The sequence below is a fragment of the Vulpes vulpes genome, chromosome 1, assembly GCF_048418805.1.
Source record: "Vulpes vulpes isolate BD-2025 chromosome 1, VulVul3, whole genome shotgun sequence".
Lineage (NCBI taxonomy): Eukaryota > Metazoa > Chordata > Mammalia > Carnivora > Canidae > Vulpes > Vulpes vulpes.
Window position 1 is genome coordinate 114,027,124 of NC_132780.1, and position 25,848 is coordinate 114,052,971.

Below are 25,848 nucleotides of genomic sequence, written 5' to 3' on the forward strand. Positions count from 1 at the left end.
CTGTGTGCTCCATTAAACAGCGCCCTGCCCCCAAATTCCATCCCCTGAGTTCTTATTCTTATCTAAAATCTTCTCGTAGCTCTTTCCCCCTCCCTAGTTGTTTTTCTTTTACAGTATAAGTTTATATACACACATTCTAATTGTTTGGACAACTTGATCAGATGATTATACCAGCAGAATCTGAGTGCTGAGCTTAGCTTTAATTTTCGACTTTCTTACCCAGTGTGCTATCATTTTCATGCAACAGTTTAAATATTTACTACAGACAAATTAGTGGCTCTGTGACCTTCATGCGGCTAAGTTAACACATGTTGCCTATTAACCACATGTGGAATGAGCAACTGACTGGCATAGTGGGCATATTGTGAGACATATACTCACTTTGAGTAAAGCTTATTTACAAACTAAAAAAAGAAGGTTTATGAAATTATTTCTCTCAATAATCTTTAGCCACAAACTAAGCTCAATTGAAAGACCTTAAAAACTGGAGTATGAATGACTGTGTAAGTAAATATATCTACTGATGCAGATATTTCAAGACTGCAGGCATTTTGTTTTTAGACATAACACTCAAGTTATCTCTTAATTACATTAGTAGTGAGTAGATTGGGCCCAAATTCATTCATTCCTTTAGAAGTTATAAGCATAAAATGTCTGATAAATTTGAAATGTCAACCTATAACTTGAAACCAAGACCACTTTTTGATTGGTCAATTAAACTGTAAAAAAGTGCTAAGAAATGCTGAATATGTTTTTCAAATTGTTTTTCTTGCTCTTAAGTTTTAAGAATCCACTGTGTTGACGTATTCTTGTTGCTATAGTGCCGCTTATAATTACAGGGTAGCTAATTGTCCTTCTATGAATCATCCTCAGAATGTAATTCATTCCAGAAGACAGAAATGTATTATTCCATTTGATTACAAGGCTTAATTTATCACTCACATAAAAACCAAAAGAAGGGGAGGTATGTTTAAAAACTGATATAAATCTCATTTATCATATTTATCCAATTCTTTCTGATGTTTTGACTGAAAAAAAAACACATGCTCTGGCTATTTTACCTATGTAGAGTTGTAAATCATATAGCCCAGTTGCTGTTTCTTTTTGGCAATAGATTATTTACAAATTATATATTTTTTGAAATCTTCTATACATACCACATTTATGGTTTTGTCAAAGGCTCCAAAATTAAGGAGGTGGGGTCTTTTTGGTGTAGGTTCAAGAATGATTCATACAACATGTACCAGTCTCTGCACAGATACAGATTCACTTCTGTCTTCAGACACTTCATTGATTAGGAAATGCCTGTTCTAGATCATCTGATTTTTATGATTTCTGATCTTTCTTAAATGTCCCCAAATTATTCCCAGAGTAACATTGCTTAACCATTTGAGTCACCCTTTGTGCCTGATGAACGCTGTGCTTCCACTCTTCCAGTAAAAAAATCTTTGTAAATAAAAAAACAAAAAATCTTTGTAAATAATTTTAAGGGATTCACAGAAGCCCAGCGTAAGAATACCAACCACCAAATGTTTTCAGCAACTTCTCCTTTCCCCAAAATTATCTGAGCATGCATGCAATATATATATTATATAGGTCTAATCTGTATGTGTACCAAATTTTTAGTCTTTTTTTTTTACAGTCAATAACTTTGGAATCTCAAATGTGATCTCTATACTAAAGTCTCATTTCATTTGAAAATTTTGGAAAATTGTTTTCTCAAGAGAACATGTCACACCTTGGTCAGTAGATAATGTTTCGTTATTTGCTGAATTCTTTTTATACTTCAAAGTCAACTTTACACCCACCTAGTAGTTTTAACAGGAATTCCTACATCCACAGAATAGTCTAAAACTGATGGTCAAACCAATACTTCTCTTCCCCAGTTCAATTCCATTCTAATGGTCACTACCCTGGGATTTCACTCCAAAGAGAGGATTGTCATCTTCCAACCCTGGTCAGCTTAGTAACTAGAAAGATATTTTGGACTGTTTGCTTTTAGTAATTTTTCCTTTATGCTAAGAAGGCCACAGCCATTCCAATATGTCTTGTTTCCATTTCCTTTTCTCCAAAGGACGCCGACCTGTTGGACGTGGAGAGCAAACACTTTGAAGACCTAGAATTCCAGCAGCTTGAACGTGAGAGCCGTCTGGATGAGGAAAAGGAGAACCTGACCCAACAGCTCCTGCGTGAAGTAGCTGAATATCAGCGGAATATTGTGACTCGAAAGGTACTTTTGCCAGGAGTTGTTCAGTAGAAAAAAAATCCAAATTTGCCCCTTGCTCCGTGACAGTAATCCTCATTAATATAGCCCTCTGTCTCCTTATCTTTATATCTGAATATATCTGTGTTTCACCACATGTCACATTTGACAGATTATGGCACCTGCCATTTACATACCAAATGGTGCTCCCAGCTAGCTAAACTGAGATGTGTAACAGTTATTGTTACTTAATGCTGTAGGTGCATTTATGAATAAAATCTGGTATTTTTCATTGATGTGAAAACCGAGGGAGAGAAAAATCAGAAATTCAGATTATTTGTTTTAAGTGACTTGCTTTTGCCATCGTAGTAACTAGATCTAGAATAATTCTGTGAACATCATCTATTTTGGAAGTTCTGTTTCCACTGCTCCTAGTTCTCGAAGCTGGCTGATAGCTTATTGCCATTTGAATAGCGCCTTGGCATCCCGTGCTCATCACTGGCTCTACCCAGATGTCCAGCCCCAGAATTCAGCTCTTGTTCCAAAACTTAGAATCACATCCCAGTGGTCTGTACTAAACCAATAAAATTGAGGGAAAGGGAAATGAAAATGGTGACTTCTTAAGCTCTCAGCTTAAATAAGAACTTACATTGTTATTTTTCCCATGAAGCATCTCCCAAGATGATTCACTTACAGTCTAAAACAAGATTTCCTGTTGACTTCTGCATTCTTCAGATAGATTTTAAACCACGTGGACTATATTGGCCTTAGGTAAAGAAAAGCCTTGAGCTTGGCAGGTCAAAGAAACTGCCTCAGAGTCTCAGTATAATAATCACTGTTGGGATCCCTGGGTGGCGCAGCGGTTTGGCGCCTGCCTTTGGCCCAGGGCGCGATCCTGGAGACCCAGGATTGAATCCCACGTCGGGCTCCCAGTGCATGGAGCCTGCTTCTCCCTCTGCCTGTGTCTCTGCTTCTCTCTCTCTCTCTCTGACTATCATAAATAAATTTAAAAAAATTAAAAAAAAATAATCACTGTCTACTACCAACGAAAATGTGGCCATCGCTAATCCAGTTGTAAACACTTTTCCAGTTTCCAGGACATACTGGCAAACCAGTGAATGTCTAACGTGCCTCTGTATATGATCATCTTTTTTTTTTTCTTCAGGAAAAAATTTCTGCACTGAAAAAGCAAGCCAATCATATTGTCCAGCAGGCTCAGAGAGAACAAGATCATTTTGTGAAAGAAAAGAATAATTTAATAATGATGTTGCAAAGAGTAAGTATTTCCTTTTTTAGCACTGGTTGTAGTAGAACTCAGGTTCCAACTTGGGCAAAGTTGCTCCTTCAAAGAAAGTATCTTTTAATAGTGAATAGTTTATTATAATTTAAAGAAGACTTTGTAATACACATTTTTATTTAATTCTCCACATTAATAAGCTGATGCTCTGCAAACAATTCACTCTAATTCGGAAAATAAGCAAGGACATTTTCCTCATGCCTTTTCCATGGTGTGAAAATTCAAACTATGAAAACCACGTACGTTTTTGAATTTTCTTCTTTTGAAAACAGATTTTTCATCAGATAGGTGGAACATATTTTGCTTTTATTGCTGCTGTCAAACATTTTGGCTCAGCTGCTATGGTGTCAAACTCCAATTATTTGCATGTGGCAGTTACCATCCTGGGTTTTGTTTGACTTCATTAGCTAGGTAGATACCCTGCTGGGGGGCAAGATCATCCTCACTAAAGTGACTGTGTTCCTATCTGCTCAGTGCCTAATGTGCATGTAAAGGGTTTTCTTTGCCCACCTGCTGGGCCTTCTAACATAGTGCCTGGTCTAATTTCAAGTCTAAGATACCAAAAATTAAAGTTGATGGGGCTATTCTCAGAACTGAGCCTTGTGTGTAGGCCACTGCCTAGGATATGACACTTGGGATTCTGAAAATATGAGATGGACCCAGAATAACATACAGGAAAAAGAATGAGGGACTAAAGGGTAAGCCTAGACCATGATCCCACCTACAAGAAATGTAGTTGGAATATTCTCAACTTAGCTACCAAGCTATTTTTAGGCTGAGAAGGGAGAGAAAACTGGTCCTTTACCTAGAATGATGAGTTTACTCAAGGTGTGCCTATGTAGCCCACACAGATCCCTGACAGTGCCCCTCCTCCTGCTTCTTTGGCACCTAGAAATCTTGGAATAGATTTATATTCTCCATCCCTGTCTCCTGCTCTGGGAATGAACTCTGGTTCCATTAACCTCTGCACCACCCTTTGCACATGATATCCAAAGCGACAGCTTAAATTAAATAGTGTAATATGGAGGATTTCAGTAGTTTCTAAAGTTTTAGCAAAAAAATGGGAAAAATCTCTTAGTGATAGACTTTTAAAAATGAGTAATCACAATCACAGAAATACCACTTCCTCATTAAAATATATAAAATATGATTCTTTTCCAAAAATTGTGATCTATAACCACAATTTGTATTTTCCCAAATTGATCTATAGCTCCATCTCAATCTCAATAAAAATTCCAACAGACGGGCAGCCCTGGTGGCTCAGCGGTTTAGCCCAGCAGATCAGCCCAGGGCCTGATCCTGGAAACCTGGGATCGAGTCCCATGTCGGGCTCCCTGCATGGAGCCTGCTTCTCCCTCTGCCTGTGTCTCTGACTCTCTCTTTCTCTCTCTCTCTCTCTCTCATGAATAAATAAATCTTAAAAAAAAAATTCCAACAGATTTTTTTGTAGAAATTGGTAAGTTCATGCTAAAATTTATAGTTGATCTGCGTTATTCATGGACTCTATTTGTGAATTTGCCTACTCACTAAAATTTGTTTGTAGCCCCCAAATCAATACTTGTCATACAATTCACTGACGTGTGTAGAGCGATAAAAATTTTGAGTCTCAGCATGCACATTCCTGGCTGAGGTTGGCTCTACCTTCCTGTTTCAACTCCCTTAGAGTAAATAAGTATCCTTTTTGTGCACTGGTTAGTGCTATGTTTTTACATAGTTTGTGCTTTTTTTTTTTTTTTTTGGTGATTTTGCTGTTTAAGATGCCTCCCAGCATAGTGCTAACGTACTGTCTAGTGTTCCTAAGGGCCGGAAGGTTGTGATCTGCTTCAGGGAGAAAATAACGTGTTAAATAAGCTTCATTCAGGCATGAACTACAGTGCTTTTAGCTGTGAGTTCAGTGTTTATGAATCAACCATGTATATCAATAAGCCATCTTTAACAGAAACACACATAAAGCAGAGTTATGTATTGATCAACTGATGAAATTATTTTGACCAGAAGCCCACAGTAACCCACTTCTGTATTTCCTGCAGGAACAACAGTTCAGTATTTACTGAATTACAATTCAGTGTTCATGGCAAATTTATAGAACATAAGAATTACAAATAATGAGAGTCAACTCTGAAAATGCCAAGAGCATAGAATAGCCAAAATAATTTTGAACAAGAACCAAGTTGGAGGATTTATATTATTTGATTTCAAGGTTGCCTCTAAAGCTAGAGTATTTAAAATGATGTGGTGGTGCTGATACAGCTGGACATAAAGATCAATGGAACTAAACAGAAAGTCCAGAAATAGACCCACACATATACCGTCCATTGATTTTTTTTTTTTTTGACAAAAGGCTCTGAGCTAATCCAGTAGGGAAAAGAAAGTCTTTCTAACAAATAGTGCTGGATCAACTGGGACACATGGAAACAAGTGAATCCTAATGCGTCTGTCCTCACACCATGCATATAAATTAATTCAAGGCAGATCGTAGACTGCAACATAAAAATTAAAGTGATAAAGTTTCTAGAAGAAAATATAGGACTGCAAGTATACTTCCCTGGCCTTGGGGCAAGCAAGGATTTCTTAAAGAGGATATGACAAAGGACTTAAATGCAGAATATATTACAAACTGCTACAATTCAGTAATGATCAATAAACAATAAATAATTAAGAGAAAACAAGCCAAAGATTTGAGTACAAACACTTCACCAAAGAAGATATATGAAGAGTCAATAAGTCACATGATAAAACACTCAACGTTATTAGTCATTAGGGAAATCCACGATTAACCAAGCTTAATAGATTTTGTGTTTCTTCAGGAAAAGGAAAATCTTTGTAATTTGGAAAAGAAATACTCCAGCCTCTCTGGGGGGAAGGGGTTTCCTGTCAACCCCAGTACTCTAAAAGAGGTAAGCTATGATTTTACATGTCTACTCATGCCAGCTTAGAAATCAAGAGATGTGCCTCAGTTTTTTGTGATTAACTCAATAGGAAAACATTAACTTGGAGGACTTAGAAAGCATTCAATGCTGTGATGGTTTTCCTGCCTTTTATTTATGCTTTGAGGATTTTATGGATTATTTTTGTGTTTAATGCAGATGCACTGTGTGTGTGTGTGTGTGTGTGTGTGTGTGTGAGCGGGTACAAACTATGCTTGACAGTGACATTGTGGGTTAACTTGTAGTTTCAAACAAGTTAGGATCCACGCGAAGATTAGTCTTAAATTCCCTCTCTGCCATTTCCTTTTTCAGTTCCCCTCTTTCTTACTTTCTTTCTCTTTCTCTTAAGTCTGAGGGCACATGAAAATGCACATTTGATAAGATAGTCTGCTTCCTTTCTTTTCTGTTCCTTTCTCCCAAAGTTGTTTCTACTATTCCCCTCCCTAAATTAGAAAATCCTATTTACATTAAGCCACACACACACACACACACACACTTACACTCACACACTATTCCAAACATCCATCTTTCTGAAATACCTTTTAATGGAGCTATGCTGCTATAGTGGAAGAATATTTTAACTCTAATTTGGAAAGTCATAACCCTGAGTGAGAAAGAAATAGCTGTGTTTGTGTGTGTGTGTGTTTTAGTATAGTTGACACACAGTGTTACATTAGTTCCAGGTGTACAACATCGTGATTCAGCAAGTTTATAGAATATGCTGCATCCACCACAAGTGTGGCTATCATCTGTCCCAATACTTTCTTTATATTTGTTTTTTTTTCCAAAAAGCTAAAGAAAAACTTGCTTCTGCATAAAAATTTGTGTAATTAAAAAAAACCCTTTATTTATAAATATCTTTTTAAAAGTGGAGTTAAGACTTTCAACATAGGAAGTATTGTGTGTGTGTGTGTGTGTGTGTAGGTATATGAAGTAAATGCTCATCACGTAGTCAGTATGAATAACATGTATCTTGGAAGCATTTTGTGAAATATTTCTACAAGAGCTTTATTAGATCATTCAGTTTCATAGTTTCTCTCCATTACTCAGAATGTGGAACTGGCAGATTCAGTGAACAAAGGGTCATAGTGGATGGAGTGTAGTGGAAGAAGAGAACATCGGTGAAGTGGGCAAGGACCAGGGCTTGGGAGGCATGTTTAAGAAATATGGTTTATCTTATGTGGCTGGGAAGTCACGGAGTGAGGGGGTTTAAGCAGGGAGGTGATATTATTTGATGTCCATTTGTTAAGCATCACTCTGGGCTGTGGGACAGGATTATGAGGAGTAAGATGAGAAGCAGGGGAACCTGTAAGGAGGTGATTGCAAGGATGTAGACTGGAGATGCCTGCGGCTTTCCTTCACACAAGGGCAGAGAGATGGAGAGAAATAGCTGGATGTGGATATATTTTGAAGGCAAGAGTTGGTTAGTTCTTGCTGATAAATTGGATGTGAAGATGATGTAAATTAAGGGAGGTATTAGGGGTGATGTCATTTTTCCAGTTTGAATAATGAGCTGGCCAGCGAGGACCTTTTCCTGAGGTAGTGAAGACGGGGAATAGTGCAGGTCTAAGAGGGAAGATGTGCAGTTTGACTCAGGACATACTGATTTTGAAGGGCTGTAGCATCCAAATGAATTAGATAGGCTCTACGGTCTTTTTTACCCGTTGGTTCGAGAATAAAATCTTTCCTTTTCTGTTAATGAGTTGTTCGTTTTCTCTGCAGACTTCCTGGTGCCAAAAGCCCATTTGGCTTTTTGCCATTTGTATGGCTCCAACTCTTGTGTTTGTTGAGTAGCTATGTTCTCTTCATGGACTAAGCTGACTTGGCTCACAAGATGTTATTTCTTCCTTCCTTTCTCTCTTTTTTTCTAAGGAGTGATTAATTTATATCTAACTCTTTTAAACAAGTCCTGCTTTTGACAAATGGCACACATTTTTGAGCAATAAATCAGGTCATGTGGCCTATGAGTATGAAGAATCAGATCTCGATTTTGAAGCACTGCACTGAAAGGTCATTCTCTTCATTCCCCTTCATTATCAAAGATAAAGTGATACTCAAAAACCCAGCTGTCAACTCCACTGACTTCAGTTTAATTTTCTGAAACTTTACATGCTGTCTCTTGCCAGGAAGTACAAGACCCTATTCAGCAGCATTTTGAAACCTACAATTTATAAATAGTCAACTCTAGCTTTCTCCACTTTGTCGTAATTATAAATTACCAGTGAAAACCTTGCTTTCCTACCTGAAATTTTTGCTTCACCAACAAAATGATATCTTGCCTACCACTTTTTTAAAGGATCGATGGGCTAATAGAAGAATCCAAGTGCTAAATTTAACTCAGTTTTACTTTGAAAAGTGGAATATTATTCTATACTCTGTATTCTGCTTTTCCTGCTGTTTTGTTGATGTGGTGAGAATTATGGCTGGTCTGTATAAATACTTTCCATGAAAATTTACAAGTGCCTTTTCCTCAAATATAAATTGAGGAGTTTTGATTCTTGCAAGTTTTGGTTCATGGCTATTTTCTCGAAGCTGAAGCCAGAAGTGCATCATTGTACTTAAAAGTCACAGACAGTTTTCTGTCCTCTGGTAGCGCTGAGAGTTGAGGAAGCCGCCTTGAATTGAAATAGCTTCGAGCTACAACTCTATCTGGATGGGGTGGGGTGGGGTGGGGTCCTCTGGGGGGTGTGTGTGTGTGTGTGTGTGTGTGTGTGTATACATGTGTCTTACTAGGGAAGGCTCATGAGGGGATGAGTGTCCCTTTTATTCTCATTTAGTTGAGATACCTAAAGACTAGATTGCATTACAAATAAGTTACTATTTATAAAATTTCTTAGTACAAAAACCTGAAGTCCTCAGCCCACTTTGTACTCATACTCTATCTTGTCAGAAAACAGAAGAAAAGAGGAAAATCTAAAAATAAGGATTTGCGGAAAAAGCTCTTGAATTATGGAGTGAGTGATTGCATTGTAAATTTATATCTCAGATTTTTGTGTGTGTGGTTATTTTAAGTGTTGGATAGTGATACCCTCATTCAATCAACAGAATGAATGCTGATACCTCTACATATTTTAAAATTGAAGGTTGGGGTTGTTTATAATATAGTCATCTTTTACTTCACCCGCCCCCCCCAAATTGTGTGTAATGTTTGGAATATCATTTTTCAAGATTAAGCATCGTAAATCCATTTTAATTGCTGATGATTCCCTTAATGAAACATTTGGTAATTCCACAGATATTTGCCTGTGCCGCTCGAAGCTAACTCCATTGTACTGGGAGCATTAATACTCTCGCATGCCTCAGCTTTTGCTTTCTTTGTGTTTAATTTCTGAATTCCTCCTTTTAGGGCTATATCAGTGTAAATGAATTTAATGAGCCATGTGTCAATTCCACGAATCTATCCCCTTCCACTCAGTTCCCTGCTGACGCTGATGCTGTTGCCACTGGGCCTACCACAGCTGTGCTGGTGAGCCAGCCACAAAATAAAGAGGTGTGTTGGCATGACATTTCATTCATTCACTGCTTTCCTCATGTCAAAGATTAACCCATGGTTACCTGACAATGAAGATGTGTGTGACCCATATACGTCTGGTTGACCAGTAGGTCAGAGTGATGCTGAGTATGAAAAACATACCAACCTGGGGCACTGTCCTATGGATTGTCATATTGGAAATCATGAAATAGGTGGTGCAGAGTGGAGTGCCAAGAGAATTAAGTTCAAGACAATAAGCTCTAGGTCTTAGCACTCTGACCTGACCTCGTTTTCATAGAAACCAAAAAGTCTTTCTTAAACTGTTAGTTTAATCATTTTTCCAGTTTGATTTTGTTTTATGTTTGTGGTATGGATTTTTTTTTTTTAATGTTATGCCTTTTTAGAACATCTGGGAAGGGGCAACAAGTAGTAAATTAAAACACCTTAGAACTGATCCAGGTTGCTCCCAGAGTGGAATTTTAACAAGAGGCTAAATTGAAAGATCCGGGCCATCATTTGTGACTTTGTGATTAAAATACAAGAAAACAGAATAATGAGATTATCGATTTCATTTCTTTGTCTTATTCTTTCATTTCATATGGACACGTGCATACTTTTTCTTTCTCCTATAAAGCAAAGATCACCTGTCTGTTCTGGATTTATGTTTCCTTCCACCCTCTCTCCTCATCCTATCACTCAACTTCCATCAGCCCCTTGGCCGGAAGTCCTGGCTCCGACTGTTGATCCTTTCCCTTTAAATGACACACCTCCTCTACCAGCTAAGAAACACAGAATGCAGCAACAGCAGCAGGAGCAACAGGTAACTTAGGCACTGGTGTTCAGAGTCTGAGACTTTGACCTTGACAACAAAGTCAGTAATGTGGAATCTTGCCTTCCACTTTTCCAAAAGTATTTTTTTAAAAAGAAAAGTAACATATTCCTTTGCTAGGTTTTCTTTTATCTGGTTGGTTTTTGTTCTTACATTTTTTAAAGGACATTTAGTATTTTTTAAGAGTGTTGGGATTGTTCTAAACTTTGACACCTTGATTGTCCCCTCTTGACTTTTGACATATTGGAGCTAGATACGTTTCACGTCTTCATGCTTCAGTTCCCATTCAATCCAAATATTGCAACTTGTCTCAGGTAGTTTTCAAAATGATAATAATTATTTCCATTAAATCCATAGTATAAAAAGTTGCTGTGTCAATGCAAAATATTTTCCTTACAAACTTACTGAAATCATAATAATGGACATCATACCCTTGCTATGTGTCAAAATGTGCTAAACATTTTACAAATAAATATCTCATTTCTTCCGTCTACTAGTCCTGAGAAATAGGAATTAACTCCTTATTGACATTTAGGGAACTGAGGCTTAGCAGAGGTAAATAGCTTGTCTAGGGTCACACCACGAAGAATGCATTTGGTTCATAGAAATTTTTACTGATCATATCTTTTAAATAAAAAATTCATTATTATGAATGTCAACCTTCTTTTAGTATATCTAGTGCATAATCATGCTTGGGTATTCAAAAAGTCTGTTTTGAGGTTTCCTTTCAACTATAATCAGACGTTATATGAATTTGGCCCCAGAAGATGGTAAGGAGTCATAGTGACTGGATCCCCAAATTTGATGAGTCCTGGTTTGCTGTGCCCAGCCATTACATTTCTTGAAGTTATCTTTACTGCCTTTTACCTTTTATTAAAAAGGACTATATCTCTTTGCTACTTTTAGGCTAATAAATATTAACTACTATAAATAGATCATTATAAAGTTAAAATTTAGATATATTTCATGATTGGCATGTTTAAAGATCATAAATTTGGTAATTCAAATCTGCATTAATTTTGATGTATTTCAACAACCTGAGCTTATAAAAAAAAGTGATCAAACCCTAAGAACCTCTAATTAGGAAATTACTACTCAAGGCATTTTGGGAGGAGGCTAAGAAAAATTTGGACAAATTTCAAGTTGGCAAAAATGTTGCCTAAGGAATCTGAAAAAAAATAAGAAATGATTAACCAGAGGATTTTTAAATATAAGGGGTTACTGTAGGGATTTCTTGGGTAAGATCTTTTTTAAATAAAAAAGTAACCTTAAATGTTATATGGATTTGGAGTGTTTATATGTAATTAAAATATTATTCCAACTTTAAAACAACTTCCCTGTTTACTCGCTCTTTCTCTCCATCTTCTCCCTTCTCCCTTCCTTGTTCTCCTCACACTGGGATCTGTGCCATCATACAAAACTGTCCAGACAGACAAGGGGAGAAACTGCTTACTTGCTTTGTCCACTGGCTGTTCCGCCACCATCATAATAATTTGTAAGTTGTCCTGAGGCCCCAAGGCAGCAGGCACTATGAAAGTGATAGGTGGATTTTTTTAAGTTTCTAGGTTCAGTAGTAAATTCTTCCAGTGTCTATGTATCTTACCAAATGCTAGCCCTAGTCTATTAGTGAACACAAGTATAAGTTGATTTTTTTTAAAATTCTGTGTTAAAATTCCAAAACTTCTTTGTAAATGCATACTTCTTAATTTCTTCAGTGACCTGTTTCAATTAGTCAAGTTTTGCTATTCTGCTTTACATTTGCATTTAAAGCATTTTAGAAGTCTGGAAGAAAGGAAAAAACAGCATAAAGAAGGCCTCTATCTGAGTGACACTTTGCCTCGAAAGAAAACCACACCTTCCATATCCCCACATTTCAGCAGTGCTACTATGGGGAGAAGCACCACCCCAAAGGTAGGACGTGGGGTGAACCAGGGGCTTTGCATTCAGTGAGTCTTGTCCTAATGTTGGCCAACGAGCAAAGGCTCTTTAAAAAAGTACTGAATAATAAACCATCAAGTTTGCTTGTTGGGCAGATGTATGACTCTCTTGCATTGTCTATTGTATTCGGAAGACATTTGGATTTGTACGCTCTGGGATTGAAGGACCTGGTCCTGTGGGTATTTTCTCCCACCACCACACAAATGGTGGATAATGTTCACCTACATGACAGATTCCCAGGACTGCCTCCCAGATCTGGAAATTGGGGAATATAAACTCTGGATTCCAGGAATAAGAATTGAGAGTTGTTTCTATAAGCCTGTTCCTGGACTAAGCTCTTTGTATAGATTTTCTCATTTTAAAATCCAGCAACGCTATTCAGTAGAGGTTCTCATTATTTTCCACATTGTACAGATGAACAAAGCGAGGTGTAAAGAAGCTAAGCAACTAGCCCAAGTGCCTTCAGCTGGTTAGCAGTGAAGCTGGACTATGAACCTACGTGTGACACTTGAGTCCTCACTCATGTTTTCCTGACATGGCCAGGGTGTCACTGCAGAAAGAGAGGGAGAGGCAAATGAGAAGGAGGTTCTGCGTGGGCCAGGCTTTAGGGCCCTTCCCCTGTCCTTAATCAGAGTCACTTTGTTTTAATCTATTTTGTAAACTGGTATTTCAAGTCTATGTCACACTTAGGATTTTCTAAAAAAGTGCTAAGCCCAGTAGGGTAGGTCATCGGTCTCTCCAGTCTTCAGGGGGAGATGGAAATGGTACACTTGTAACAAATACAGCTCTTCTTTTCCTTGTGCATGATATGCACGCATTCTTGTACCTGCATGTGCCCTTGCTCCTTACGCATGAAAATCCGTTAGTTGTTCTCTAAGGGTGATTTTGGACAGCGTTTCCCCATCTGCCTTCTTTTTTTGGAATTGCTGCCACTGGAGAGATTGCTGTGATGTTGAACCTGCTGTGCAGCTCCTAGGAAGGGCCCATGACTGGCCTTTGCCACTTAGCATGCATAAATGGGACGCCTTCATTCCTCCTCCTTATCTTCCCTGCCCTCTGGGCTTACACCGGCGCTATGGAAATGGGGATGTGGCCCCATCCTGGAGGACCATTTGGTCTGCAGTTTGCCTGAGATATTTCCTCCCGGTTCTCACAGGCTCACCTGCCCCTGGGACAGAGCAACAGCTGCGGCAGTGTACTCCCTCACTCGCTGGCAACCATGACCAAAGACTCAGACTCTCGGAGGATGCTCAGAGGTAGGTACCTTTTAAGTCAAACATTATGTCTGTGGTTAAGCATTAGAATTCTCAGGGAGACAGCTCAAGAACAGGGTTGGGGATCATTAGGGAGGGAATAACCAAAATCCTCAGTTTTGTTCTTAACGAGTCTTCTTTGAAGAAGGATCTATATCTCATTATTGCTGTTCTAAGGTAACTTTTTCTAATATATGTATGGCTGGCAGCTTTTAAACATACGCATTGTACTTTATAAATTCAATAGAATTCTCAAACCAGGAAAGCCCCCAGGGAATTACTAACCTTCCCATTTGGTAGAAAGAAAAGAGACCAAGCAAATCCAGAGATCACCAGGGCACTTAACTAAAGCCACTTATCTGGTCTGTGGCTGAGCCACTGTTGAAACATACGCAGAAGAGTCATTGAGCTGCCACAGTCAGTAGAACACTAGTGGCCCAGGACAGTATCCCCTGTGGGCTTCTAATGTGGCCTGAGCTTTTATTCTATGTGGTTGTTGGGTTTCAGGTAGACTTTGATTCTCGGCATCTTTTACCTCTTTGTAATAATACATTGCATTTATAATAGGGCTATCAAATAGTCTTTGTGGGGCTAGGAGAAATTACTATAATGCAGTTCCAGAGGTGAGCTTCTCCTTGAGTGGATTAGAGTTGTGTCAACACAGTCATTTACGTCAATAATTTATATGAGCCTTAACTTTTGAGCAGGCATGGTGCTAGAGACCAAGAATGAAAATGAATGACACAGTCCTCACCCCTGACATGCTTATACTCTAGTGAGGAAGAAAGACACGTAATAGATAATTTAAATGAAATGCGGTAAATGCCATGATGGAGGAGTGCCCAGGATATAAAGGGGGATGCTGATGGAGTAGTGGGCATTTGGGTTCTAAATGCATTCATGCATTAGTGGGATTGAAACCCTTCCTTCCAAGCAGGCTGGGATTCAGTTTTTTTTTTTAATAATAAATTTATTTTTTATTGGTGTTCAATTTGCCAACATACAGAATAACACCCAGTGCTCATCCCGTCAAGTGCCCCCCTCAGTGCCTGTCACCCATTCACCCCCACCACCCACCCTTGGGATTCAGTTCTGACTACTCAGCCCTTCTGCCAGTGGTACCAGGGGATAAACACTAGTTTCCTGCCCTTCTCCCCAGAAGAGAAAAAAATGTGTGTGTGTGTGTGTGTGTGTGTGTGTGTGTGTGTATGAATGAATTTTGGTATATATAAAATATAAAAATGTATGTATGTGTGATATATATATATATATATATATATATATATATATATATATATATATCTCACTTGGATGAGGATTTTGAATCATTACCAGAAGTGATTTAAGAGCTCATGGAGGCTGTAGTATTCATAAGAGAGGTTTATAATGCATGAGAGGTTTATAATGTTAATATGTGAATCATATACAGTTGAACTCTGCTTTTATTTTCTTTACTATAATTTCTTAAGCTAAAATATATCTTATAATTTATCAATATGCTAAAATAGCTCTTAAGATTTATGAATAATAAAAATACATCAGTCATGATATTTTGGCTCTCATTTATCATTGTTCACTTGTGGGTCAAGTCTATTTTCTGTTAAAGTATTTTTCTGTGATATTTTTAAACTTTTTAAATGGGTTTTTCCCACTGGGTGAAGATTTCAAAGCTTGAGTTGGCCACAAGACCATATTTTATGTCAAGAGTATTTTCTTAATGAGTAAGAAAAACTAGAACTTTGTGCTAAATGGAGAGATTTGTGAATTTGAGAGCTATTAACATTATCCTGTAAGAGGATTCTTACGAGAATTGTGAAACTGAAGGATGTTCAATCTTTATTTTTCTAATCTCTTTTTGCCCAACACATAATGGGAATTCCCATCTTAGATTCATAGAGGAAATGTGAGCCAATTCCCTTAGGTCCATTAGGGATGTACTCTGCAAGATCCATTGACTTTGAGCTATCTTTCTGCTCTGATTCTTCACCGATGTACTTCACTTTTGTGTATCTGGGAAAATTGCTGCTCCATTCTTTCTTGCTGCAGCTCTAAAGTGCACTTCTTAAAGAGTTTCATGTGGTCCTGATGAGGTAGCTTCTGAGGAAACAGAGAACCATCATGTTGTGTGTTGGTCCAAGCAGAGATGAGGTGTCTTGTGAAGCCAGAGGAGGAGGGGCCAGGGACTGCTGTTTTCAGAGCCACAATAGATGGAAACATTGGCAGGATTTTCTACTGACCCCATACAGGTGGGGGTTATACAAAGGGGGAGGACCCCATGCAAAGACCAGGAGGGTTGAATCATTATTGCATTTCGAATTGTTTCACTAACATATTACTGGCTTCACTAAAATAGCAAATGCAAGTAAAATTCCATGGATTTGAAAAAATTGGACCCAACACATTTTCATGAACTCAAATGTAATAGATCTTATCATGTAGGAGGGACTTACACAATTAACTTAAACAAACTGTTTTTTTTGCTGCTTGTCCATAATGGATACGTCAAGGACAATGGTGTAAGTATAAGCCTTCCTTCCGTCAGCGCTGTTTTCATAGAACTGACAATGTGAATCATGCAAACAAAGATCTTTGAGAGCAGAGTTTAAAGCAGAGAGCCCAGGAACTCAGCTCTTAAAGTTGTAATGGTTATTTCCTTTTGTACAACTTGTGAACTGTTCCTTTGTAAGCTCTAGAATGAATGAAATCTTTGTCCTTTTGTCTTCTGTTAAATGCAGGAAAGTCCAAGAAAGGTATGGCAACCTCCCTTGTGTGGTGTTTTTGTTTCCAGCAAATGGGGACAGGTCATTGTTCAGTCAGTCATCTTTAAGAAATGATCAGATTTGAAAATAGTGGATTTTTAGTCTAATCATTCCTTTTACACAATAGAGAGAAATTGTTGCACATTTGCTAGAAACTCAATCCTGAGTGCAGCTGTTCATTCACAAGCAGCTGCATGAGCCCCTTTGTTTTTTTTTGTGGGTTTTTTTAAAATTTTTTTTATTACAACAGACCATGCCGGAAACAAGAGTGCCGGGGAAGCATGGTTTTGTAAGACCCAGAATTTAGATAAAGATAAGAGTAGGCATTGTCATGTATGTAGGCTAAATGTACAACACGATGTTTCTCCTTTTTAAAGGCCAGGTATAAATAAGGCTGGGTACAGGGGAGGAGGGGACAGTTTAGGACACTCCCACATATGCATCCATTTAAGCCTATTTTAGAAGAAAGACCTTGAGCCCCGTGAAGACCACTTTACCTGACTGGCTTGAATAAAATGAGGTGCTTATTAGCGTGGCCAGGTGATGGAGACACAGGGTATCAGAGGACAGACTGGTCATAAAATTTGATGGACTGTGCTTCAAATAATTGAATGGCATTTTATAAACCCTAGTGCTTAAAAATTATTGCTATCTGCTTGGCACAAAGAATTGTTTTATCGCTATGATCTCGTTTTTATTCTCCCTGTTTTCTAGTTGGCGAATATGTGTAAAGATGTTGTTTTCAAAATGTTGTTGACTAACTGTATGTATGTATCATAAGATTATTTTTTAACTTCTTGAGTTCTTCTCTGTAAACCCAGATTTAATCTAAAAATGGGAATCCATCTTGCCTTGTTAATCTGGTGTTGTGACTAACGCTGTCAAAGATGGCATGTTGGAAGTGTTGTATATTTTTCCTGTCCCCTGTCATCCTTTTTGATCTTGTCTCTTTCTCCCTTTCTCCATCATTCCCCTCCTTCATTCATGACTCGTCCTGTATCTTCGTCTCCCGGCTGTGGACTATGGTTAGGAAGAATGAATTTCTCAGCAGGTGAGCTATGATAGGCTAACTTGTCAGAAATACTGATGAATTTTATCCTTTTTTTTTTTTAATTTGTATTTTTTTAACTTAAATTCAATTAATTATCATATAACGTATTATTAGTTTCAGAGGTAGAGGGCAGTGATTTATTGTTCTTATATAACACCCAGTGCTCATTATGTCACATGCTCTCCTTAATATCCATCACCCCAGTTGCCCCATCCCCCCACCCCACCCCTCCAGTGACCCTCAGTTTGTTCCCTATGATTAAATGCCTCTTAATGGTTTGTCTCCCTCTCTGATTTTGTCTTGTTTTACTTTTTCCTCTTTTCCCCTATGGTCCTCTGTTATGTTTCTTAAATTCCACATATGAGTGAAATCATATGATAATTGCCTTTCTCTGACTGACTTATTTCACTTAGCATAATACCCTCTAGTTCCATCCACGTTGTTGCAAATGGCAAGATTTCAATTTTTTTGATGGCTGAGTTGTTTTCTGTTATATACATATACCACATCTTCTTTACCTATTTATGTGTTAAGGGACATCTGGGCTCTTTCCATAGTTTGGCTATTGTGGACATTGCTGCAGACACACACACACAAAAATATTCAACATCACTAGGCATCTGTGTAATTGTATCCCCCTAAACCCAAGTCATAGTTTTAAGTCATTTCATTTTCTATATTAAGCCCAGATAACCATTTAAAGTATACATCACAGGGCACTTGGGTGGTTCAGCTGGTTAAGCATCTGTCTCTTGATATCTGCTCAGGTCCTGATCCCAGGACTGTGGGATTGAGCCCTGAGTTGGGCTTGCACTGGGCATGGAGTCTGCTTAAGATTCTCTCTGTCCCTCTCCCCCTACTGTGCCCCCTCTCCCTCTCTTTAGAAAAAAAAAAGGAAGGAAGGAAACAACACACATTTGGAAAATATTGGCAAAACTATAGATCCTGCAATGGTACAATGGTTAAATCACAAAGGAGTTTTTAGGTGTAAGTGGGCAGAATTAATAGATAGGCATGGAGAAGAAGAAGGAGGAGGAGAAGGAGGAGGAGGAGAGGAGGAGGGGAAGGAACAGGAAGGAGAAGGAGAGGAAGAGGAGGAGGAAGAGGAAGGAGGAGAGGAAGAAGAAGAAGGAGGAGGAGGAGGAGGAGGAGGAGGGAGAAAAAGAAGAAGAAGAAGGAGGAGGAGGAGGAGGAGGAGGAAAAGGAGAAGGAGAAGGAGAAAGAAGAAAAAGAAGAAGAATGGACCTTGCACATCCATTCTTCTGGCTCTCTTGGGCAGTGAAGAGAGTTGAGTTGGGTTCCTTGCATGTGCTATGCTTAGCCATGAGCCTCAGATATTGTCAGGTCTCACTTTACAAACCTTGTAACCTCCCCTCAGGTGGCTATTTCTGCGTAGATAGAAAGGATTTAGAGCATTTGAAAGGCCCTTTTTTGCTTTTTAGTTGCTGTTCCACTGCTGAATGTTTTCTTGCTACATAATTTAAAAACAAAAACAAAAACAGAAGTAGTCTCAGGGATTGGGAAAGTCGAATTGTTCCCAATGCACTTACTTTGCCCCTACCCAAGACAGTAGAGGCATCCCACTTCCTTATTTAGCCACTACTAAACCTGGAAATTACAGATGAGAAAATGAATTGATTTGGTGGCTCTTTAGTTCATGACATCCCTATGCTAAGTAGAAGGGGATCCTGTGGTGACCAGGACACGTGTGTCCCCCTCCCTGGTATAGCTTGTACCTGTTCTGGAGCTACCTAGCTGCACGAGCAGTTCCTCTTGGACCTCCTACCAGAGTATCCTCCTTGGTTTGCTGTTCTTCTGGGGTGTTTCCTCTGTCAGAAGTGCCTGTACCTTTGGACAGGCAGGCCAGAGCCCGAGTCCCAAAACCAGCTCTTTGGACACACACTGGTGCAATTCCAGGATCACAGGGAAGAGTTCCAGGCCTTTATTTGTGATTGCAGAGGTAACTGAATTTTTTTGAAATTGGTCAGGAGGGAGGAGGCTAAGCCAGGTGATAGTTGAGTTCAGTGTAAAGTGTTGCCCTTTGGGAGAAATGAGCCTCTCCATGAGGTAGAACATTTCCACTCACCTTGGATCCACAGAAAACAAAAGTCCTGCACTGGGAAATAGGGAAATATATGCTCATTAGCAGCAGGATCTTTCACTTAAGTTGTCGTGAAAATCTAGGTACTCATCCTACCATCAGAATGATCCACCAAACTTGGATAACTGATGGGGTGATCTGGGGTATTTATGTTCACAGTCCTCAGCACCATACACAGTGACACAGCTGGTCCCTGTGCCCACATCTGAAATTTTTGAGTCATTTTAGTGTACTGTTTACTTCACCTGAAGATTATAAGTTCTTTTTCTTATTCTGCAATGCTTTAAAAAAATCGTGGAAGATAGAAGGATCAGGACACACCATCTTCTGCTTTTCCAAGAAGGTGTTGGTTGCATTATAGGGATTTACCTTTCCTGGTTATGAAAAACTGAAGGCCAAGAGGAGGTTGTGGCACATGGTGGTGTCAAGGAGATAATTCTCATATGTTTTAAATTACGTGGCTGTCTTTTAGGGATTTGGTTTTCATACTAACACAAGGAAACATCTTTCGCATAGTCGGTGCCAATGTTGAAATTTTCTTTGCCAATAAGCCTTTTTTGAAAGCATAGGGAAAGATGCATGTGTGACTTTTTCAAATAATTTTTGGTGTTGTTTTTTTTTCCTGTCCCCCTCCTTTTCATAATAACTGGAAACAATTTAAAAGGAGCAATTAGTAATTCCAAAAGTTCAAGTATCAAAGGTAAATATTTGAGTAATGATTTTTTTTAAAAGGCACAAGCTCCACGCTTATGAATGCACTGGCTTCACTTAATGCTTTCTGCATTAATCACGACGATTAATGGCATTCTATCTTAAGTATCATGGTATGCTTTTTTGTGTTGCATCTTCCCTTAGCCAAGTGATATGTGGCTTTTGTGTGTGTGTATCTGTAATTTATAATTACAGCTTATATTAAGGAAACTTATTTCCCCAGAAATGCTCTCATCTGAACTAAAGTATTTCCACTTTGATATTTAAAACTAATCCAAATAGCTTGGCGTGCAAACTCCCTGTGGAACTAAAATCACTTTACAGAAACTTTTGGTGTTTGATGGTTTGTGAAAGCCTCGTGGATGTGGCTTCTGTTTTTGAATGGGAATGCTCAAATGATGGCTGAGGGAGCTGTTTGGAATCATTGTCCTCCTTTCACCCTCTGCCTGCTTTTTTGACCATTTCATTGCGGATTAAAAGCCTCATTGAAGGTAGGTAGAGTGCAAAGAGACAGGTGAAATTCAAATGGTCCAACTGTAAACTCTTAATGGATCTGGTAATAAATTTGATGAGGGGGAAAGAGATTGCAAAATGACTGTAGAGGAAGGTCTTTTTAGTGATTTGAGGAATTGGTTTAGCAGTAGGATCCCTGTTTCCTGCAGGTAAGGTAAATAGAGAATTGAAAGGGAGAAGAAATCAATTTGCATTGCCTCAAATCAGCCACCAGAGAGAGCAAGCCATAGCAACAATATTTTTGCTGCTATTGATGTGAGTTCTACATTTTCCTGTGATTGGCTACCAACAACTAGCTGAGGGCTGACAGCTAAGGTGGAAAAAGAAGAGAGTTCTGTGTACGGTATTTAGGAGGAGGGTGCCCATTGGGAGGATTGTTGACTCTAAATGTTTGAAATAATTGATGGGCAAGGAAAATTGAAAAAAGAAGAATGAGAAAAATGTGCGGTTTGGATTTTTACCAGATTAAAAGTGTTAGTGATAATATAAGCGAGATAGAAGATTCTTAAATTCTGTACCTAGAGGGTCCACCTGCTACTTTATGACCAAATCAAGTGTTCTTTAAATTTACATCCTGTTGAAGGAGTTGCTGCCCTAAGACCCTTCTGCTGGTTGTCACCAGGAGTCATCTTGCTTCACTTGAACCCAGCTACTTTTAGAAGATTCAGGGCCTTCAGTTGTGATTCTGTTTTGTCCTGGTTTTGCTTTGTCGTTTTAGCGTGCACTGATGTATTCTTCTCAGTTGTACTGAGATGTGGGAATGGCAAAGGAAAGTGGGAGGTGATCCGCTGACTAAAAAGATCACTCCTAAGACCACTTGTTTGAAACTCTTGCTTGCACTGAGCATGATGCTGTGTCTTTGATCTTCTTGGCTTCAGAACAAATTAGACCAAGGTCCAAGTTTCAGAGGCAGATGTTTTGGGTTGCCCATTTGAGCCTCAGAAGATCTAAGGCTAGAAAGTGAAACATACTAACATATTTATGGCTCTTTCCTTAGGGTATAATCACCAACAGATGAGTGAAGGACAAAGGCAGAAATCTGAATTTTACAACCGCACGGCATCTGAATCAAACGTCTACTTGAACAGTTTCCACTACCCTGATCACAGCTACAAGGACCAGGCCTTTGATACTTTGAGCCTAGACAGCTCTGATAGCATGGAGACCAGCATCTCAGCCTGCTCCCCTGACAACATCTCTAGGTGAGATGACGTATTCACGGTTAAGGTTTCTGGTTTAGAAAAGCACCTGCTGGTTTCAAAGAGTAAAGTCATCAATTTGGGGTGATGTACATGTACAAGCCCAAACTTCTGAGACATAAACCTTCTACAGGGTGGAAGAGGGTTGAGTGTCATGGCAGCCTTTCAAAGTGTTTTCTTTGTATCCTGTGTGACTTAGCCAGTCAGACATCATAAAATCCATTTTTCTCCTTTACTCTATTTCTTTACATTTGAGTTCACGTGTATACTGTGCTTCCTCTGTTGGTTGACTTCAAGCCTCATTAGGTCTTCTTTTGATTGAATAAAGAAACAATTTCCAACAGCATAGTATGAACTTTGAAGGATTTCTTACACTTATGTTTCATTAGAAGGAAGACTTTAGCTGTTCCACATACTAGAATTTTTGTAAGGGTTTAACCATTCACATTTGGGTTCATACTTTGAGGCAAGCAAAGATGGTCTTAATGGAATTACTGCTAAAGGCACATCTAAAATATAGATATAGTCTTGGTACTCTGCCCCTTTGAAAGCTTTGATGGTGCCCTACCCTTTGAGTAAAGTCATGCCCTAGAGTCTGCATTCTGGATCCATCTCGGCTCCTCATTCACTCTCTGCTCCTGATACACCTCACAGGGTTTCTTATTGAGAGGGTGACGAATACTCAAATCTCTGTGCCTTTGACCATATTGGTCCCAGGCCTGGAATCAAGTAGTTTGTTCATTCATTCATTTATAGGTTCCTTATAGAGTGCTCCTATACAGCGTCTTATAGATCACTTATTGAGTGCTCTAAAGTCAAGAGTGGAGTGGAATTGGCTCATACTAGCTCTATACTCACACTAGCAAGTACCAAATTTGCATATTTCCCTCTATGTATAATCAGTAAAGTCATGTTGGTAGTTGGAAATTGGCCATGGTGGGAGTATTTACTCCCCATAAATCAACATTTGCTATGTATCAGGGTTTTTATTTCCCTCCAGAGAGCTGAGTTACCAGCACAACACTGTCTATAGTCAGTTTATCCTTCCATTTGTGTATTCACTCAATCTATGCTTACTAAGCACTGGTAGTGTCTGGTATTGTAGAATATCTTTACCATCTCCCTCCCCCTGTCCCATCTGAGCCTGGAGAAACTTTCCTTGTCCTTCAGGCTTAAACTTAAATTGGAAATTCATGAAAATTTCGCTTTTAGGGCCTTTTTCTTCTGTTTGCACTGCAGTTGATTCTTTTATCTGTTATACCATTGATCACACTGCAGTATAAAATTTTTTCTGCAGTAATTAATTGGTGAATTCTTCAATGTCAAGGAGGATGTCTAAGTATCTTTTGGTTTCTACACTCAACAGAGATCTTAGCAGATAGTACGTATTCACTGACTGTTGGCTCAATAAATACTTCAGGATATAGTAAAATGGATATATTTCCAATTTGTTATTTTTTTAAATTTTTGTTTGATCTATTTTAATCGGCTGAGAACCATTATGGTTTCAGCCTAAGAAACATTCAATATTCAATAAGTGTTACTTGAGCATTTGCGTATCCCAAATACAAATGTCCGCTTGGATAATTGCCATCAACAGAATTCCCTCTATTGGAAGGAAACCCCAGCATGAAAGCAGGAATGCTCATGCTTTTTGGGTGATGGTCATGCTACTTGAAGCAGGTCACAGAATGTTCTTGGTCCTGAATTGCTTGCTAGTCTGTGAAATGGAAAGGTTGTTTCTTAAATACAAGACAATGATGGATTTTAAAACATTACGATGGAAAATTGCCATCATATAAATATAATTTATTTCTTTACAAAGATTTGAATAATTTGCTCTCTCCTCACCTACAATAAGAGAATGACAGAAACAGAGGGAAAGTAATACAAGCAAGGTGTACTTAGCTTTGGGTTATTTCATATTTCAAAATGAAAAGCATATGAAAGACCCAACTGTAACCAGACATTATAACTAGGAAATTTTAGGGCTGGGAGAAAAGGAGAAGAGGACAGATGCTACATTTTGTGGTAAAAAAAGCATGCAGTATATTTTCATTTTGGCATTAATGGGTGAAATATTAATATTATTGAATATATCATATCAGAGAAGGAAAGGAGTCTTTGAGAAAAAATACTGAAGCAACAATGAGAATTGTATTGCTGCTTGTCACACGGGAATGACCTAAATTGAAAGAGGAGATTATGTAATGATAAAGAACAGGGCTTTTGGGGCACCAGGGGGGCTCAGTTGGTTAAGCGTTGAGTTTTGACTTCAGCTCAGGTCATGATCTCAGGGTCATGAGAATGAGCCCCGCATAGGCTCTGTGTGCAGCAGGGGAGTCTTCTTGAGATTCTCTCTCTCTTTCCTCCGCCTCTCCCCCCAAAAATAAATAAATAATTTTTTTTTTTTAAAGATAAAGCTTTTTGGGAGGTTACCATTATTATTTCAGGTTAGAAGGATTAATGTTTCATGTTAAATATTAGAAGATGCAGTATCTCATTTTTTAAGAAGTTTAATATGACTACTTGGGGGGATACACTTAAGAGTGTGGAAGGGTTGGGCAGCAGACCATCTGGCACTGAAGGTGCTCTGGTGACACTCGCTGCCCTGAACTTGTCCCAGCTGTGCCAGCAGGTGCCGGGAGCTGACACTGTCAGAACAGAAAGCTTAGAAGTTTGAGTACTTATTAATAGATGACAATAAACTGACTAATCACATGTGGTGTTTTGGATAACAAGACACAAGCGTCAGCAACCCAGCAACTATGATACCACAGTAACAGGAGGAATAGAAGTTGGCATTAAGAGTGAGAATACAGGACGCAGCAGTTCAGATTCCCATTGTCAGAGGGACTCCTGTGCTTCTATGGCACTTTGTACTTAGTCCTTATTTTGAAAACAGCAGACTCTTCTTCCCTCTTCCCAAATAATTGTGAATATTTTAGACCAATATTTCTTTGGTGAACTCTTGATCGCTTGACCTTTTTATCTATTTTTTTAAAGATTTTTATTTATTTGACAAAGTGGGGGAGGCAGAGGGAGAGGGAGAAAGAATCTGAAGCAGACTCCACACTGAACACAGAGCCCGAGGCTGGCCTTGATCCCAGGACCCTGAGATCATGACCTAAGCCAAAAAGGAGAGTCAGACACTTAACCGACTGAGCCACCCAGGCGCCCCTATCTGTCCATTTTTGAGTTCATCTTTAATAAAGAAATAGACTCTAAGCATTTTCCTCTCTTGGCATTTTTCCACTCCATGCCCTTTCCTCCCCTCCCAAAAATTGAAAGTAAGTATTCATCCCTTCAAATATTCACTCCCCATCTCTCATATTTGTGATGAACACCAGTTGTGCAGCAGTGGCTATAGGAAATTATCCCAAAAGGATCCACTTGGATCATAATTACCAAGCATTACGATTCAGATATGAACACCTAAGCACAGTGACAGGGCAAGAACTTAATTTTTTTTTAAGATTTTATTTATTTGTTCATGAAAGACACACACAGAGAGAGGCAGAGACATAGGCAAAGGGAGAAGCAGGCTCCCCGCAGGGAGCTCGATGCAGCACTTGATCCCAGGACCCGGGGATCA

At 38.8% G+C, this 25,848-nt stretch overlaps 1 protein-coding gene across 24 annotated transcripts in view; it reads left to right on the plus strand.

The window, feature by feature from the left end:
• Positions 1–25,848, plus strand: part of PHLDB2 (pleckstrin homology like domain family B member 2) — a 217,427-nt gene that overhangs the window by 176,298 nt on the left and 15,281 nt on the right. For 7 of the 24 annotated variants that reach the window (XM_072722694.1, XM_072722769.1, XM_072722753.1 and 4 more), the window contains 9 exons: positions 2,075–2,230; positions 3,369–3,479; positions 6,308–6,397; positions 9,774–9,917; positions 12,499–12,639; positions 13,823–13,922; positions 17,709–17,729; positions 20,495–20,530; positions 22,052–22,256. In XM_072722694.1, coding sequence (XP_072578795.1) covers positions 2,075–2,230; positions 3,369–3,479; positions 6,308–6,397; positions 9,774–9,917; positions 12,499–12,639; positions 13,823–13,922; positions 17,709–17,729; positions 20,495–20,530; positions 22,052–22,256 — 1,004 coding nt within the window. The remainder of the gene's footprint in view (positions 1–2,074; positions 2,231–3,368; positions 3,480–6,307; positions 6,398–9,773; positions 9,918–12,498; positions 12,640–13,822; positions 13,923–17,708; positions 17,730–20,494; positions 20,531–22,051; positions 22,257–25,848) is intronic. The other 17 variants (XM_072722705.1, XM_072722779.1, XM_072722716.1 and 14 more) reach the window with 11 other exon arrangements.